Source organism: Motacilla alba, chromosome 5 (genome assembly GCF_015832195.1).
Source record: "Motacilla alba alba isolate MOTALB_02 chromosome 5, Motacilla_alba_V1.0_pri, whole genome shotgun sequence".
Taxonomy (NCBI): domain Eukaryota; kingdom Metazoa; phylum Chordata; class Aves; order Passeriformes; family Motacillidae; genus Motacilla; species Motacilla alba.
Genome location: NC_052020.1, coordinates 2,352,035 through 2,370,277, shown reverse-complemented (window position 1 = coordinate 2,370,277; position 18,243 = coordinate 2,352,035). Strand labels below are relative to the sequence as shown.

The following is an 18,243-nucleotide window of genomic DNA, read 5'->3' as shown; positions in this document are numbered from 1 at the left end:
TCTGGCTGGGCGACTTTTTATTGACTTTTAAATTTTTTATTTACTTCTTCCGCCGAAACAAACGCTCTTAACCCGTAAAAGCAAGGACGCAGAAGAAAGGCGTGTGGTGCTGGCGAGTTCAGCCCCACCTCTCCTCCCCTCCCCTGCAGAGGCCCACGCTCCACTCTGCTTACGCTAAAATATGAAATACTCTCGGAGAAGCTGACACCAGCAGGGTCTATGCGGATGAACAGCGTCGCTGACGCTGAAACAACTGGGAAGGGTGCGTAGGGAGCATCCCGATTCGCCAATGCGCTTTTTATCTTTTTTTTTCTTTTTTTTTTTTTTGTCAGCGTGAACAAAATTATAAATTATCTTGCGCCCAACAAATCTTTGAGAAAGCCCCTCAAGTAGCAAATCACACCTACAAGAGGTGATTAGGTGTGAAACACTTCGTTGCAAAAACGATTATCTGCACCTGACTTGTAATGACGAATAATTTCTCCCCCAATAATCAAACATAAATGCTTTGATGGGTGAGGGAAGAACACGAGCAACTTCAGGGTTGTTGCTGTCATCTCTGCTCCCACTTAACTGCTCTTCAGACAGTTTTGATGACAGAGAAGCTTGTTTTCTTGTGTGTGTCGTTTAAATTTAATTGGAGTTTCCCCCATGAGGCGCAGTAAAAATAAACAATGCAATGCAATTTCGTGCAACGAAACCAAGAAAGACACAATTTAAATGTATTTGTGTACTTTATACATAGTGAACTCACTCCGTGTATAGGTATGTGGTCAGGCACAGAACTGATAATGTTTACGTTTTTATTTTTACATCCATGTATATGGATATATAAATTGACACCTATATAAACCTATACAAACAAGTTATTATAACATTTGATCTGTAAACTGCAGAAATGCAGATTTTAAAAAGGGAGCTGGATTGCACTACAAAAAGAGGGAGGAGGAAGAGGAGTAGAAATGGAAGGTTTGTCCCTATTTCCTCTTGCCTTGGGCGCAGTAGTACGTGTTTCTCACATGTTCCCTCTAATGACCAGAAGAAAGTTCTGCCGTGCTCCACCTGGCTTTGGTTTAGTAATCAGCCCCCACATGAGTCACAGGGAGCACGCAATGCCAGCGCCGCGTGAGTGACAGCCAGCCGGCGCTCTGGCTTCTCGGTGTCCCTTTAAAATCTGAAACCAAGGGTAATGATTTATCAAACTCTTATTATCAAGAAAATGTCATACGAAGGGCACCTTGCTATGCACTGACGCAAACTCGGTCTTTCCCAAGGAAGTATAGAAAGCTTTGCTCTGAACTGGGCAAAATCCAGTCTGACAATTGCCTGTACGGCCTCTTTCACCTCTATCGGCTCGATCTGCGGCTATTTAAGACATGGTAAGTGTTTGATTTTTTTTCTCTTCGATGCCGCGAAGGGCTGGAGGCGCAGAGCGGTGGCGGAACTGTCCGCGGTGCTGCCGGCGGAGCCAGCGCGGAGCCTCCCGCGGACGGGGTAGGGATGCTGCGGGGGAGGAGGCGAGCACGAGGAAAGCGGTGGTACCCCAAAATGCCCTCATTTAGTGACCGAGTCCCTGCAGACTTTATCCCTGGTGCCGGGAGAGTGGGATTACGATGGAGGGAAAACTTGTGGCGGAAATGGTGACGGGGAGTTTTGTGAGACACTGAAAAAATAAAGGGTATATGTAAAGCTAACATTAAACTGATTGAAAAGGTAAGGTTCACCTTCAGGTTGCTTAGTGTATAAAATGAAGATACATTTTAAATTGTAGTTTTAAACTGAAAGGTAGAGATGAGTGTCTGAGTGTCGTCAGTAATCTGTTTAATGAAGCTTAAATAAAATCTTCAGCATTATTTGAATGGGAAACATAGGAAAAAGAATAGGGGAAAGCTATTGTTAGTGGCGTTAATCCCACTGTGGCTGTGCGGTTATGTTTTGGTTTTTTTTTTTTTTGCATTTCACTCTCTTGCTGACGGGCTTTGAAGCATAGCAGCCAGCTCAGAAATCTTCACCAGCATTATTTCACTTGTTTTTTAACATCCCCGGTTGCCTACAGGGCAGCTTGTGTCTTGCCCATATATATTAAAAAAAAAAAAAAAAGCCGATGTGCATTGTTGAATGACAGAAAGGAAATGGGGCGTAAAATTAAAGAATCTTTCTACAGTGGTGATAGGGAAGGGAGCATCCTACAATCGTGATGTGAAATCTAACGAGGTCTGGCGGCGCAGTGCTGTAGAAACACTTGTTTAAACTTGAATTACGGGTTTGCAGATGCTAGCGTTGTTTTTTGTTTGAGGTTTGTTGTTTGGGGGTTTGGGGGGGAGAGGTTGGGGGGGGTGTCTTTGTGTACTCTTTTTTCCCCCCAGAGTATTAACGTGGAATGGGAGGGCAAGCAGGAGAGCCGTGGCTCCTCGAAATTCTGCAACACTTCTGTATCCCGATTTTCTGGCGCATGCGTTTCCTGCACGAGGACAAAAATTCGTATAATCTCCGCAGTGCAAACACTTTTTTTCTCTTCTCCTTTTGGTAAAATATGTGACGTTCTCATTTTAGGATTACGCCAGTCAAACGGATATGAGCAAGCAGCTTGTGAACAGTCCTGAAGCGGTGGCTCCCGGACCCAAGGAAGGTGCCGGAGTTGTAAGAACCGGCCCCGAAAATGAGCCCCAAAATGACCCTCTGCAAGCCCCCGCCGCCACCGCCAGGCTTCCCCCGTCACTCTCGAACGACAGCAAAACCTTTCTCTCGGAAGAAGCGAAACCAAATGAGTTTGAGAGGACCAAAGTCGGGATCTGCAAGCTCAGCAGCACCCCGGTGCAAGCCAACTCCACCCTCCGCAGGGAATCTCTGGAAACCTTCCCCTGCAAGCCGAGCCCCGGGGCAGGGATTGCCGGGCAAGCTGCGATCCCTCATTGCAAAATTCCCTCTTTGCAAAGCACAGACGGGGACGCTACTCTGAGCCTTGGTAAGAGCACACTGGAGCAAAACAACGCCAAGGGCGCCTGGGTGACCTTGAGCCAGAGCACGGTGGTGCTGGGCACAGATGGCAACACTTCTGTTCTTCCTGGCAGAGTGGAGGGGGTGAGTTATCTCCTTACAGGTTTTCCTTACCCCGCTTCTGCTCGTGGGAGGTCTTTGCCGCTCAGCACCGATTTGGGGTGGAAGTTCTAAAATCAGGTGCAGACGAGTCGGGGATGGGCCTATGCCGCAGGGAGGAGGGAAGGAAGAAGGGGAGAGAGTATCTTAGATCCAGTGCCGTAGTGCTGGCGAGGGCTAATGATGTAATAGCGGTTCAAACGAGCATCCTGTGTCATTCCAGTTGGTTCCTGAGCCGTGCCTGTAGGTGCGCCGCGGCTCTGACCTGCCGTGCGAGGGTGCCGCACATCCTTACATGCCTCAGCATGAGGTTTGGTCCTGTCCCCAGCAGCACACTTGAAGGGTGCCTTGCCCTTCCCCTCCTCAGGCTTTCCCGCCTGCCCAAACCCCCGGGGACTGCGTGCCTCGGACCCCATAACCAAAAATTTGGGCGAAATAGAGCAGCCCAATGCATCAGAGGTCCCCGGGAGGGGATGCCGCCGGCGGTGCGAGGCCGAGAAGGTGCCGCTCTCCGCTCCCCACGCCGTCCCTCTCCTCCTGCCCACCCGCATTTACCCTGCAAGCGGGTGGTGCTGGTAAAAGCGGCTTTCACTTCTCCTGGCTGTGCTGGGAACCGGCGGTCGGTCCTGACCCTCCAGAGGCCACCGAGGGCTTCCACCCCCGGGGGAAGCGATGGGACCTTCCTCGCAACGGGAGATCAGGAGCCGGGAGACCCACCTCGAGCGCTCTGTGGAGGACCATGCTTTAAACCCCTCTTTTGTGTACTTTTTTTTATAAAGGGGAGGCCTGGCAGAGGAGCGGGGCCGGGAGGGACCCCCGGCCCGGCCGCTGCTCGCAGGGGCTCCCTCTGGTGAAGCCGGCAGCACCGCCGTGCTTGTTTGCTAAAATGGCTGGTTTCCCATCTCTCTCTCTTCTCTCCTCTCCACCTTCCCTCCCCCCCCCCCCCCCCCCCACCTTTTAGGAAGACGATGTGGGGGATGAAAATAAAGCCCGAGGGAACTGGTCTAGCAAGCTGGATTTCATCCTCTCCATGGTGGGTTATGCAGTGGGGCTGGGCAATGTCTGGAGGTTCCCGTACCTGGCCTTTAAGAATGGGGGAGGTATGATGGCTTTTTCCTGTCTCTCTACCTGCGGTACCGTACGGGTCTGAGCCAGTCCCGGCCTTTTTGGCGGGGAGAAACACGAGGGAAGCGGGGTCGGCGGCTTCCTATTGCCGGGCAGCCAGCCCCGGGCTGAGCCGAGGTGCGGGGGCATCTTCAGACCGTCAGACACACTTGGTGAAACATTTGCCTGTTTGTTTTTTTTGTTTTGTTTTGTGTTTTTTGTTTGTTTGTTTGTTTGTTTTAATTTGTTTTTGGTTTTTTTTATTCGCGTTATTTTTGGTTTTGGTGGGGTTTTTTGGGGGGTCGTCTCTGAAAGCAGGAAAGCCCTGACGAGATCTCCTTAAAAGGTAGCGCTTCCTTAAAAACACCTGGGGTTGGTGCTGGCCGGAGAGGGAGGGAAATGAAGAGGCGTGTTAAGCATAGGGGTAGGGCTCCGGAACCCCCCCTCTCCTGGGTTACACACAGTCGGGCCTGAATCCGCGATCGGTGGGATGGGGAAAGAGGAGGGACTTTAGAGTCGGGATAGCGACAAGGGGACGTTTGATCCCGAGTCGAGACATTCCGTTATTTCGTGAGGCTTGGGGGAATTGTTTTAAATCTCTTCATTTAAATCCGACTGAATCCAATCATTTCCTCCGATTGAAAAATAATCGTTTGAAATAGAGTGAATGTCGATCAGCTGAATAGAGGAGAGGAGAAGCTGGAGGAGGGGCTGTGCCGTTTGTAGTTTACAAGGGGAAGAAGAAGTATTTGCAGGGGTTCTCCTACCAGAGGCTCTTACTGAAACGGGGAACCCATGGATGCTACTGGATTAAACCCTTGCAGCTGTAACCCCCTTCCCTCTTTGAAAGAGCTCTCAGCTGAGGGGAGTGGTGCTGTGATCATCGAAAACAGTTATGTAGAGCCCGTAACAGCCGTTTTCTGCGAGGGAAGAAGCAATTTTAGAGAACTATTTTAAAATTGTGAGCTTTTTTTTTTTTTTTTTTTCTTTTTCTTTTCATTTTACACGTAGAAACTTCTAAGTGGGAGGTATTAAATACTCATTTAGCAATAATGAGTATTTACTGTCTACAGAAAACGCTGGAAATGTAGACAGCTGACACCCATCTTCCCCCCTTCCACCCCTTCCACCTGCCCCGTCGAGGCTGTCGGCACCGGGAATCGATAACAAACCGAAAAAATTTAATAGAAAAATGTCTTGAATAAGTTGTGCCCAGTATCACGGGGTGATTCAGGTTGCTCTCTCTTCTCTCCCCCCGCCCCCCAAGGTGCGTTTCTCATCCCCTATTTGATGATGTTGGCTCTAGCTGGGATCCCCATTTTCTTCCTGGAAGTCTCCCTGGGGCAGTTTGCTAGTCAGGGCCCCGTGTCGGTCTGGAAAGCCATCCCCGCCCTGCAAGGTGAGAGGAGCAGGCGCCGGCCCGGTTTTGGGGAGCATGACCTGCGCTGCGGCTCTCGCATGGCTTCAGCCGCCCCCTGCGCCCCGCTCCGCCGCATGCCGCGGGCGCTGCGCGGGCTCGGCCGTGTCGCTGTCCCCGTCGCTGTCCCTGTGCCGGAGGAAGCCGATGCTTCGCAGCCGCCGGCATTAATGGCTTTTCCTCCTGTCCCACTGTGTGTCCGCAGGCTGCGGCATTGCCATGCTGATCATCTCGGTGCTGATAGCCATTTATTACAACATTATCCTGTGCTACACGCTTTTCTACCTGTTCGCCTCCTTTGTGCCCGTGCTCCCCTGGGCGTCCTGTAACAACCCCTGGAACACGCCAGACTGTAAAGATAAAAACAAACTTTTGCTAGGTAAGTTGGGACAAGCTTATACTCTTCTCTTGCTCATGTATTTGTTTTTATTTTAAAATTTGTGGCCGTGGTGGTTTTCCAGAGGTTTCTGCAGCTCAGCTGCGCCCCTGGGAGATGCCAGAGGAGACTGCGGATGACCGCGGCTGGGAGAGGCTCCCAGCCCTGGGGAACGGTCTCTTCCCAAAACACTTTGAACTGATCTATATCCCAAGGGCACTTACCTCTACTTTTATTTAAAATTTTCCTTACCAAGCATAAATTACATTTGTCAATTTCAACGCTTTAAAAATGCCGATTATTTTTTTTTCCCCGAAAGAAAACTCTGTGTAGGCAACAAAATACCACAGCTGGCAGTCTGGAGTGTATGCTAAAGACGAATTATTTGTCTTTAGTCTCTTTACCGAAAAAAACCAAAAACCGTTTCTGCAAACGGTCCCCATATACACAATGACATGAAAACGGAAAAAAGTTAGTTAACGACCTTTCGGAAAAGGTGTCGGCAACTGAACAAAAGTTCAAGTAATTAGGTGAGATCTAATGTATTCTTGTCATTTTGCAACAACAACAAAAAATGTGTGCGCTTTATTTTTCTGTTCCCTCACCTCATTTCTTCCTAGATTCCTGCATTATTGGCGACCATCCAAAAATACAAATCAAGAACTCTACTTTCTGTATGAGTGCCTATCCAAATCTAACCATGGTTAACTTCACCAGGGAAGGAAACAAAACATTTGTCAGTGGGAGTGAAGAATACTTCAAGTAAGATCTTTCTTTGCTTAGAAAAATTATGTTGATCTTTCTGTAAAATCCACCGGAAAAGGCAAAAACATGGCTTGGAAAACCAGAAATACAGTAGTGAAGGGCAGCAAACGGTGGTCTTTTTTTGTGCTTAGGAGTGATGAGAGCTGAATTCAAACGCTGGTTTACTTGTTTTCTGTTCCTGTGGTGTTTAGCACAGCTGGGGTGTTGGCCCATGCCCGGCAGTTTTATCTACTACTGCAATGCAGATAAATAAAATAATACATGGTAAGAATCACTGGAACCATCTAGAGAAATTGCTGAGGACACTGAAGCAGAACAAAAAAGAAATTTGCACTGAATTGCTGCCGCCTGTGATTGCTTTCATTATTTTTTTTTCCAAAAGTTTTAATTTCTTTTTTTTTTTTTTTTTTTTTTTTTTTTTTTTTTTTCTTTCTTATTCTTAGGTACTTTGTACTGAAGATTTCAGCAGGGATTGAATATCCCGGTGAGATTAGATGGCCCTTGGCATTATCTCTTTTCCTAGCTTGGGTGATTGTTTATGCCTCCCTTGCCAAAGGAATCAAGTCATCAGGAAAAGTAAGAACGATATTTGTGATCGTCCACTCACAAGAAAGCAGGATGCTGGTTTTTAGGGACTTACACTCTCATTTAAGGGATGAATTACTGAAAATGCTTTCAGTAAATGACTAAATATTAATTGAAATGCCTTTTTCCTCTCTGTGTTTCCCTTTCTAGTCAAAACAGAAACTATTTTTGTTTGACATTTTTTTCTCTAATCTTCAATAAATTTAAAATGAGCTCTTCAGCTGCACTCAGCTGTGGGGTGGCACAAATAGTACTTTCCAGCCTTCCCCATTCTGCACGGTCCTCACAAAAATTCTGCTGTCATCTCATTGTTTCACTGGAATCCAGGAAATTGGGATGTAAATTCAGGTGTTAAGTAACATATTTTAAAATCAGAAGTGAACTCTTTAAAAAAGCTCAGTGTGGAGGTGTGTGTGGTCAACACAACTAGATATTTCCTGGGATAAAGACAGTGGAAATGGAGATGTGAATTCTCTAGAGCTGGTCACAGAGTTCCAATTCAAAGCCATCCCTTTGCTTCTAGAAGCTGACTTCATCTCTTGGGAGGTCACTTGGCAATTAACAGATAATCCAGGGACTCAGAGTGCCAGGGGAAAGTTGAGATTTTTTTTCCCCCTTACCTTAGTGGGATAGGAAAAAATGTTTAATGAAAGGCAAGAGAGTGGATAATAATTTGGGTTTGGATGTGGCAATGGATATTTCTCTAAGTGACTCTTTGTGGCCAAGAAAAATACTGACAGTGATGTCAGAGAGAAAAATATTGGCTCCTTGGCATTAGAGATAGAAATCCTGTAATTATGTAGAGATTAGTTCACTATCTTGACTGTACAGAAATTCATCAAGACAACTTGTTGAAACACCTCTTGAAAACAAGAAAGAAAGAGAAAACAACAAGAAAAGTTTGAAAAGCAGTTTCAAAAGTCACTTCAGCTCAGACCACAGGCTGAGGCACGTGATTCTCTCCCTCTGCTCCAGTGAGGAGCCACCTGGAGTCCTGTGTCCAGCTCTGGAGCTCATAACACAAGAAGGATCTCTTGGAATGAGTCTAGAGGAGGCCACAAAGGTTCTCAGAGGGCTGGAGCCCCTCTGCTATGGAGACAGGCTGAGGGAGCTGGGGCTGTTCAGCCTGGGGATGAGAAAGGTCTGTCCACAACCTTCCACCACCTAAAGGGGTCTCAGGAGAGCTGGAGAGGAACAAGGACATGGTGTGACAGGACAAGGAAAAATGGCTTCAAACTGACATAGGGAGGGTTTAGCTTACATATTAAGAAGAAAATCTCCTCTGTAAAGGTGGTGAGGTCCTGGCAGGGGTTGCCCAGAGAAGCTGTGGCTGCCCCATCCCTGGAAATGTTCAAGGCCAGGTTGGGCTGCGTTTGGATCATCCTGGTCTAGGGGAAGATGTCCTTGCCCATGGCAGGGATTGGAATGAGATGATCTTTCAGGTCCCTTCCAACCCAAACCATTCTATGATATAATTCCATCATGTGTTATGATATGATTCTGTTTTGTTTAGGACCAGATGCTGATGTGAAAAATATTTGAAATTATTTTGTGTTGAATGTAAAGCTTAACTGGCCATAAGAAAACCATTTTATTTGAACACAGAGAGACCTGTGTTCTAGATAATTATTAAAACATTAAACACACAGCCATTGTTGTGCATTTAGACATCATGATGATTAGGTCTGCTCAGCTAATTTCAGACTTTCCATTTTTTGAATTTGGACCATAGCTATCATCATGGTGATACATAGTAATTAAGAGGTACAAACAGTAATAACAATTCTTTAGGCCTTTTTTAAAGTTAAATACAGAAAAATATAGAAGAAAACTACAGAAATGTGTTACTGAATGGCATTTCTCATTTAATTTCCACTGAACTGTGATAGTTCTCTCTGGGAAATGATCAAAAGTGGGATTTTCCTTTAGCTTTAAATTCCTATTGTTCCTCTTCCCTTCTCTGTCTAGAATTCCAGCTCTTACCACTGTTATTGATGTTATTCCTGTTCCCAGCGACAAGAAGAGCTGTAAAATTTCAGATTTCCAGGGAAATAACCCTATTGTTTTCTTAGTTTATCCTCTGACTGCTGTCTCTGAGATTGAGTAATTCTTCTGGCAATAGTGGTATTTACATTTCCCCTCCTCTCTTCTTACCCAAATCAACCCTTTCAGTAACCTTTTCTCTGTCCTGTGCAGGTTGTGTACTTCACAGCTACATTCCCCTACGTGGTTCTCATCATCCTTCTCATAAGAGGAGTAACTCTACCTGGAGCTGGAGATGGGATCTGGTACTTCATCACACCCAAGTGGGAGAAGCTGATTGATGCTATGGTGGGTTTGCTATTGCACTCAGAGCTGTTGGGGTGAATAAATCGCAGATCTCTTGGGGTCTGCTGCAAGCATTTTCCATGCGCAGAGGTGATGTTGTCATCTGTGGAAACTTGTTCGTCTTACATGGGTAAAGTATTATTTAGGGTCACTGGCAGAGAAAACATCAGTATCATTAGAGGGTTTCCCCTCTTGATTTGTATTTTTTGTTTCTGAATGTATTTGAACTGACATGTATCAAACAACATAGTTTTTATATTTGTGTCTCCCATATACAGCAAGGTTTATAGTGTCCTTTCCTATGGACCCAACACGAGCAGTGTTTCCTATCAAATGAGCCTGATGTATTTTGGTGGCAGGATTTTGCTTTTAAATATTCTATTGACATCCATTGGTCTAACACTCTTTCCTGAAACTGATGCTATTTTCTTTCCTACTTAGGTTTGGAAGGATGCTGCCACTCAGATTTTCTTCTCCTTATCTGCAGCATGGGGAGGTCTAATTACCCTCTCTTCATACAACAAATTCCATAATAACTGCTACAGGTGTGTAAAAGTGAAATACATCTGTGGTACTAAACAGGTTTGTCCAAAACCAATTAACCTTCATCTTCCAGAAATCTGCAAGATTTGCAAGACCCCTATCTCTTGTCTTTTTCTCCCTTGTCTTTTTTTCCCCTGCTGTCCTTTCGTCCTTTTTTCCTCTCTTGTATTTTTTCTCTTTTCCTCTCTTCTGTTTCCTTTCTTTCCTATTTTTTTTGTGTGTGTGTGTGTGTTTCATTTACATTTAACCATTTTTGGTTTTGTGTATTTTTTCCTCTCCCCAGGTCCTAATCTACTAGTCTCAAGATGATCATTTAGGCTTATTAAAGTTCCTGCTGGCTCCCCACTTTCAGAATCAGGAGGCTGAGGTTGAAGGGCAGTCTGGGATGTGTCAAGAGCTGTGAGCAGTGAAACAGAATCACTTGGCAGCTCTGCTGAAGGACAGCCCATGAGTAGAATGGGCTGAAGGCTGCATTGTGAAACATGCAGGACTTTAACTTGCAACTTCCATTTATGTGATTCTTACATCTCCTAAATGTTCTTTCCTTTTCCAATTACTCTTACTGTGGTTTTACATGCAACATGTTATTTCATGCTATGAAATCTAAAATCATGTATTTGAGAGCTATATTTACATGGGAAAAAGTCATAGTGTTTAATATTTTCATGCAAAAGCCTGCCAGCTAAAATGTCTGCAGATGGAAAACGCAAAAGTAGGTTACATTAGTGGAGTGCTTCCCTGCTATTTTACAGTTTTTAAAGTCAGTCTGAAGCAAACCTTTGCCAATTCTTGCAATGCCAGAGGTGCTGATCCAGGACAGTCAGCAGCATGCACAGGGACTTACCCAAAAGGATGCTCAAAAACTTTCCCCAGTCAAGATTTCAAAGCAAACACTCCTTGGGATTTTTACTGCCATCTCCTATGGCTTCTAAGTACAGAATGCAAAATACTCAACCTAAAAAAGAAATGTAGATGAGGATATTAAAAAGGAATTAAAAAATATTTTACTAGTGCTCAAAAGTAATTTAATGAAATTATCCCAAAATATGGATGAAAGCTAACAGTGTTGCATACACAGTAACGCCCACCCAGCAATCCTTTGGGTCCCATTTTTGAAGATGCTATTCCTGAGCCTTTTTTTTTTTTTTTAAATGAATAATTACAATCAGAGTATCAGGGGGGAAAATGGAGGAAGCATCATGCTACCTTTCTGAACTAACTTAACAACCTTTTGTGGAGTTTGGAAGATCTTAATGAAAATTTTGATGGGAATACATGGTAATGAAGTATAAAAATATCACAGTTCTAATACCAAATAGATGCTTAGGGAGGGATATGAGAGACTGAAGTAGAAATAAATAGAAAAGCTTAGTTACTCCCAATATTTTAATTTTATTTTCTCTTTCAATTGCTATATTTATTACATTTTAATACATCAATTGTAATTTTCAGTTACACAATTATTTTAAACATAATCCAAAATCTATAATTGCAGTAAATTTACATAAATTGACTTCATAATGAATACTTGAAATATTTCAAACCTGTCTAGGTTTTGGAAGAAGGTTAACACATGATGATTCCAAACAGCACACTGTCATTTTTTTTCTGTAGACCCAAAGAATTAACAAAATCATTCATTTTAAGACATGCTCTGTTGGACATTCTAGAAGTTTGCCAGCTCAGTGAGGTTCTTTGACAGCTTTTGAAGCTGTGTTTCGTTCTCTGCCTGACAAAAAAATAGCAGTAGGAATAAACAATTCTAGCCAACATAAACCCCCTAAACGATTAAAGTGAGGGATTTGTTTTTCTGAAGATGTAGTAGTTTATGGGGAAGTTCTCTGGACATGCATATTGTTAAAAGAAACATCCTATTAAGAATGTAATAACTATGGATGGGGCTCATGAGGGCTGGTTTGCTGTCAAGATATACATATCCAGCATAGTAAGATGTTCAGCTATAGATTTCTTGAGATTCCTTTGATAATAACAACCATGGAAAAACGTACCAAGGAATCCTCCCTCTACAGACAGGAAGGTGATTGAGCAAGCTCTGCAATGTACAGAGAGCTTAACCCTGGGATTTTGTGTATAAGTACCAGAAGGACAAGACAAAAATCATCTCACCTGGACAGCAGTGCTTGTTCCATACCTAATATGGAGAGCAGATCTCCTTGTGAGGCAAAGAGTTAAAAAATATATTACAAATCAAGTCACCATGGCTGTCTCTCTTCTTCAGAGAGGCCAAGAGCAGATGTGCTTCCCCTCCTGCATGTGGTTCCTACACAGCACATGGGTGATGGAAGCTTGCAGAGCTGATTCCTGGTGCTGCTGTGGAGACTTCTGTGCTCTCTGATCAGCATCAAATGCCCCTGATGAGTGTAAAATGCACCTTCACCAGCATCCCCACAAGATGTGTGCGCTGATGAGAAACTCCTGAAATACATGCACAAAACCTTCCTTGTGTGTATCCCAACAGGCTTCTTGTGCTTTCTTTGCAGGGACACTTTGATAGTCACGTGTACCAACAGTGCCACAAGTATATTTGCAGGCTTTGTCATCTTCTCAGTTATTGGCTTCATGGCAAATGAACTCAAAGTGAATATTGAAGCTGTGGCGGACCAAGGTAGGGCTCACTGGCATTTCATTACTTAGACAGGCACCCCATGGCGCTTCCAGCTCTGTTATTAGTGATCACAGATATATGATATATGGTCACTCCAATATCATTGATATTGGAGGTGGGAATGATGGCTTCAAACTGGTGTGGATAACTAAACCACATGCAGGCATTTCTGCACAGGAGAAGGTAGCCTGGAAAGTCAAGATTTTAGTGAAAGCCTCTTAATCCCTTGCTTGGTAAGAGAAGGAAGGAAGTTGAGACTCATTTTAAGCCTTTGTGTAAATGACTGATGGATGGTAGGGTGGGATGGTCCCTTCATGTAGTCTAAAGGATTATTTGCCTTCTCATTGTTTGTCAAATCCTCTTCAAGGGAAAAGTTATCTCTGGTGGTTGGAATTTTGGATGAGAGGAGGGTGGGAGAAATCTGGTGCGACGGGTGGATTGTGCTTCTGAACTGTGGGGAGCAAGGAGATGCCTCACAGAGAAGTAAAACATTTCTGAAGAGCTGATTAGAACATCTTGGTTAATGAAGAGAGGTGGTCATTAGTGGGGATCTGAGAGGTCTTAATTGGTAGAGCTGTGCCAACTAAACCGTAGCTCTAAGTGCCAGTCATTGCTAGAACAACTTCAGGGATGAGGACTCCACCACCTGCCTGGGCAGCCCATTTCAATGTTTAACCATCCTTTCAGTGAAAAAATTCTTCCTGATTTCCAGCTTGAACCTCCCCTGACACAGCTTGAACTATGTCCTCTTGTCCTGTCCCTTGTTCCCTGGGAGCAAGGCCCAACCCCCATCTGGCTGCAACCTCCTGGCAGGGGGTTGTAGGAGTTTTTAGGAGCAATGTTTACATTAATATTTTAGTTTTAGACTTTTCCTCTATTCTGGAACAAACATCAAAAGCAGCCCCAAAATCTAAACCACACTGCACTCACCAAAATTATTTGTGAGGAGTTAGAGCTAAAGGAGCTGTGCTTGAGTGGAGCTGCATAGGAAGCTCCAAAGAGATGTAGAGAGGGGATGAGAGATGAGACTGCCAAGCATGGTGGAGGGAATACTTGGCTCATCTGGTGCATCTCTCTGGAGATGGTGAAATATTCAGCACAGGAGGTCAAAAACCCTTTTCTGCTGAGTGCTTGGTGGTCTGGGAGTGAATAACTAGTCCCAGGCTGGAGGTCTCTGTTCCCAGCTGTTGCAGGGGATGTGGGGACAGCTGTGAGGGCATTTGTAAGAGCCTGTTCAGATAATGTAAAACTATTTCATGAGAGTGAGGCTTTGCTGCTCTCCATGATAGGGGGAAACAAAATTTAGTGAAGTAATAGAAGATGAATTTGCACCAGGAAGAGAGTGAAGATTAAGGGTAATTGTGGACTGAGGTAGCGCATTGCAGAACAGTAGATAAAAAGTAAACTCAAGAACTGGTGAAAAGAACAGCCCTTGTTATTGCCTAATTATGATTTTTTAAAAATTCTAAAGTTGTATTTCTTTTTGCAGTGAAGGAGAAAAAAGCCAAAATGATGATGAAGCATGATCTCCTTTCAAGTTTTCAAAACCTTGAATTAAAATGTTAATGGAAATACAAAGGGTTTTAAATTTTTTTCCTTTTTTCCCCTCTAAATTATTAATCTGAAAAACATAGTATGTTTTTTTCATTTAGAATTTTCTTTTCAGGAAAAACTAATTTATCTGATGAACAAATAAAACATGGAGGGAAAGACAGCAAAACCTCTTTTTGTTCTCTCTCTGATTAAGAACATAGTGTAGTTGAAAAATGTTATACCTTAAAATGAAAGTTCAAGGTAATTTTACTTTTTAAGACATATAAAGTACTTGGAGTTTTCCTGGCTTTAATACACTTTTATAAAGGGTTCATACCCACCAAATCTTGGAAGATAGAAGGATTGGGAACTTGTCTCCCTGTGACTATTTCCTGTGGTTGGATGCTCCTGTGTGTTATCTAGGAGAGCTATGAGGGACTGACCTGGAGACATGCTCATATTCTATAATTTAACTTTTCTAAAGGTGTGATTATTGGGAACGCATTATTCTGAGACTTAATTAAACTTCTATATGCAGGCAGTGAGTTTAAATGGAGCCCTTATCTCCAACAGTCAAGAAGAAATCTTTAATTAAGAGATTAAAGAGGTGTTTGTAAGTACAACAGAGGTTCACATGCAAAAAGTACTTTTTTTGCAGCACATTTTAAAGGAAGCAGCACTTACTGAATCATGAACAGGGTTAGTTTTGGTTTTTTTTAAAGTGTGTTTTAACTCTCATATTTGCCTTTTGTTCAGAAGGAACCCCAAGCACTGCACAAGTTGCCCAATGAGATGATTTTTATGCTGCTGAAGCTGTATTTTTCTCAGTACATGAGCAAGCAGCAGTTCTCTCCTGAGCACAAGCAGCTTGTGCAGCTGGAGGAACAGGGGGACAAGATCTAAAGTAGAAATGTCCAGGGCAGAGCCAGTGGGGAGCCCATTCTCTTGGCATGAGAACAACTTGGCTCATGGCATTTGTATCTCACCTGGCAGGAAACATCTCTCAGAGTGCTTGGAGTGGGCATCCCTTCAGCTGGGATAAATAGAGAGGAAGTGCCACCTGCTGTATTGCTGCCACCACAGCCCTGCAGGCTTTGCTCCCAGGCAGATCTAAGCGCTTACAAAAATACTTTTTCTTTATGACCAATAGAAATTGAAGCCCAATATATTAAAAAAACACCAAACAAAAACCCCCAAACCGAACCAACCAGCCAACCAACCAAAAGGATGAAAAATTCCTGATTTAATCTTTGAAAGATTCCATCTCCTTATTTCTTGTTCTCTGCATTATTTTGGGTTTTCTTGTGGATTTTTTAGAATCACAGTAGTTATTACCTTCTGTCTGGTATCAGGTCTGGGCATGTTTTATATCCTCTCCTCATTTATCAGTGTGGCAATGAGTTCAAGAAGAGTATTTGCATTTCCATTCATGTTGTAGTACTGAGGTGTGGATGTTTGCTATGGGTTCCTAATTGGCAGGGAAGTGGCAGGAATTTGATCACAGAACAGGACAGAAACATTGCTGCAGTGTGCAATTTTTGCTAATTTTTTAAAAATTTGGATCACTGTGTTTGTATACTGGTTGAATATGCATTCTGCTTGGCAAGCAAGTGATTTGAAATTTACAGTGTAAATAGATATTAATCAGGTAATGCTAACTCTGTAATGTTTAAGCCTTTTTGTAAATAGGAAAGATTGAATCTGATAATCTTTATTTTTCTTATTTCTAGGTCCTGGGATTGCTTTTGTGGTTTACCCAGAAGCCTTAACTAGGCTGCCCCTCTCTCCCTTCTGGGCTATAATATTCTTTTTGATGCTTCTAACTCTTGGATTAGACACCATGGTAAACTCCTTTTTTGTCCCATTCTTTTCCTTTTGATTTTCCTATTTCTTTGTTTGGAGGACCATGCAATTGATTGCTAGTTCCCATGTGAGCAATGACTCATGAAAAAAGAGGAATGCAGTAAGGCCATCAATGCTGAAATCATTTTGGCAGAGCTTTGGTGCTGCCATCTGAGCATTAACACCTAGGACTCAAAAATACTCTATTATAATGTTTTATATGCAGTTGGACCACTTTGTGTGCACTGGAATGAACCCTTTTGCTTGTTTTTCAGTTTGCCACCATCGAGACTATCGTGACCTCTGTGTCAGACGAATTCCCCAAGTACTTACGCACGCACAAGGCTCTGTTCACTCTGGGCTGCTGCGTGTCTTTCTTCATCATGGGATTTCCTATGATCACTCAGGTAACCACACTGGCTTTGAGCATCACTGCCTGCCCCCAGTCCCCCTCTGGTGGCTGCTTTTCTCCTGCACAAGCTGCAAAACGTTTAGCTGAATTCTGCCACAAGTGACACATGCTGTGTCTGAAAACCTTATTTAAAAAAAAAAAAAAAGGATGCTCTGACTGAGATATTCTTAAAAGACTTTGCTGTTCAAATCTTTCTGAGAATCAGGCCTTTAAAATTTTCTCTAGCCAAACATCTCTGAAATAGTAATATAAATTAAGTATTCAACCCACACTGACAGAGGGCAGGGTTAGATTAGACATAGGAAGAAATTCTTCCCTGTGAGGCTGGTGAGGCCCTGGCACAGGCTGCCCAGAGAAGCTGTGGCTGCCCCATCCCTGGAAGTGTCCAAAGCCAGGCTGGACAGGGCTTGGAGCACCCTGGGATGGTGGGAGATGTCCCAGCCCTTGGCAGGGGGGTTTGGAATGAAATAATCTTTAATGTTTCTTCCAACCCAACCCATTCTATGAATAAAGTAAAAAACCCCCAATTTTGAATGTTATATAAATATGCACACCTGTTTTGAGTGCCTTTGCTCTGAGATTAGACATATACTGATGGTCTCTGCAAACTGTGGAGTTAATACTGGAATTCCCATCAACTGCTGAAAAACTTCAGTGTCTTCTTCACAAATACCTTCAGCATGATAAATAATTTCAAGATGAGATGGACAAAATCTTAATATTTTATCCATGCCTCACCCCTTTTTTCTTTCTTTTCTTCCCCCTTACCTCATCAGCTACTAGCTCAGCTTTGCTGTTCTAAAGCCCAGGAAGGATTCAGTCCTTTATTCACTTGAATTATGCTGCTTAACTTCATCATGGAGACAGGATATTAAATCCTTTCCAAACAGATGAACTGGACTCATTATTATGGTAGTTGTGCTTCCAATGGTGATTTTTATTTTTGTTGTAGTATTATGTAGTTTGAGACATTGCAGGTGGAAGTTCTGATCACAGTTCAGTCCTTAATCTTAAAGGACTGAATTCAAAGTCTTCCCAAGCTGTCTTAGCTAGCAGAATCAGGTATACCCTCTGCTTTTTTTCTTGTTGGATTTGATATCCATTCAGCCATGAGGAAGAGTCTATAGCACAGCATGAGCCTGTGCCCAGTGATGTGTGGATGCTGCCTAGGGTCCTGTTCCTCTCCAGTCTGCCTGCCTCAATGCCACGAGTAATCTTTTCTCTTTCTTTCATTAGGGTGGAATGTATATGTTGCAGCTTGTGGACACTTATGCAGCCTCTTACTCTCTTGTCATTATTGCCATCTTTGAGCTTGTTGGAGTTTCCTATATCTATGGTAAGAAAAAAAGTTGTTATTGGACAGCCTATGTCAAAGCAACATTTTAGAAAGTGGTAAGTGAAATTCTTAAGGAAAGGAGTAATTTTTCTCTGTAATAAAAGCCCCAAAACACTCTTAGTTTGGACAGAAGCATGATAGGACTTAAGGATACCTTTAAATGCTTGTAGACATACAGTCTCAAGTAATTTTCCACCAATAGCTCAAAGATATGAGTATGAGAATAGAGCAAACATTTACTGACGCTTTTTCAGGGGTGCTTTTGTGCTTCAACAGTTTT

The 18,243-nt window shown here is 43.4% G+C and overlaps 1 protein-coding gene across 1 annotated transcript in view; it reads left to right on the top strand.

Moving 5' to 3' along the window:
• Window positions 1-225: 225 nt before the first annotated feature.
• SLC6A5 (solute carrier family 6 member 5) overlaps window positions 226-18,243 on the top strand; it is a 30,561-nt gene continuing 12,543 nt past the window's right edge. Inside the window, exons 1-14 of the mRNA XM_038137902.1 lie at window positions 226-262; window positions 1,418-1,602; window positions 2,554-3,081; window positions 4,058-4,196; window positions 5,468-5,599; window positions 5,823-5,996; window positions 6,614-6,755; window positions 7,202-7,334; window positions 9,540-9,674; window positions 10,113-10,216; window positions 12,716-12,840; window positions 16,104-16,216; window positions 16,491-16,622; window positions 17,864-17,963. Of these exons, the coding sequence (XP_037993830.1) occupies window positions 226-262; window positions 1,418-1,602; window positions 2,554-3,081; window positions 4,058-4,196; window positions 5,468-5,599; window positions 5,823-5,996; window positions 6,614-6,755; window positions 7,202-7,334; window positions 9,540-9,674; window positions 10,113-10,216; window positions 12,716-12,840; window positions 16,104-16,216; window positions 16,491-16,622; window positions 17,864-17,963 (2,179 nt within the window). The remainder of the gene's footprint in view (window positions 263-1,417; window positions 1,603-2,553; window positions 3,082-4,057; window positions 4,197-5,467; window positions 5,600-5,822; window positions 5,997-6,613; window positions 6,756-7,201; window positions 7,335-9,539; window positions 9,675-10,112; window positions 10,217-12,715; window positions 12,841-16,103; window positions 16,217-16,490; window positions 16,623-17,863; window positions 17,964-18,243) is intronic.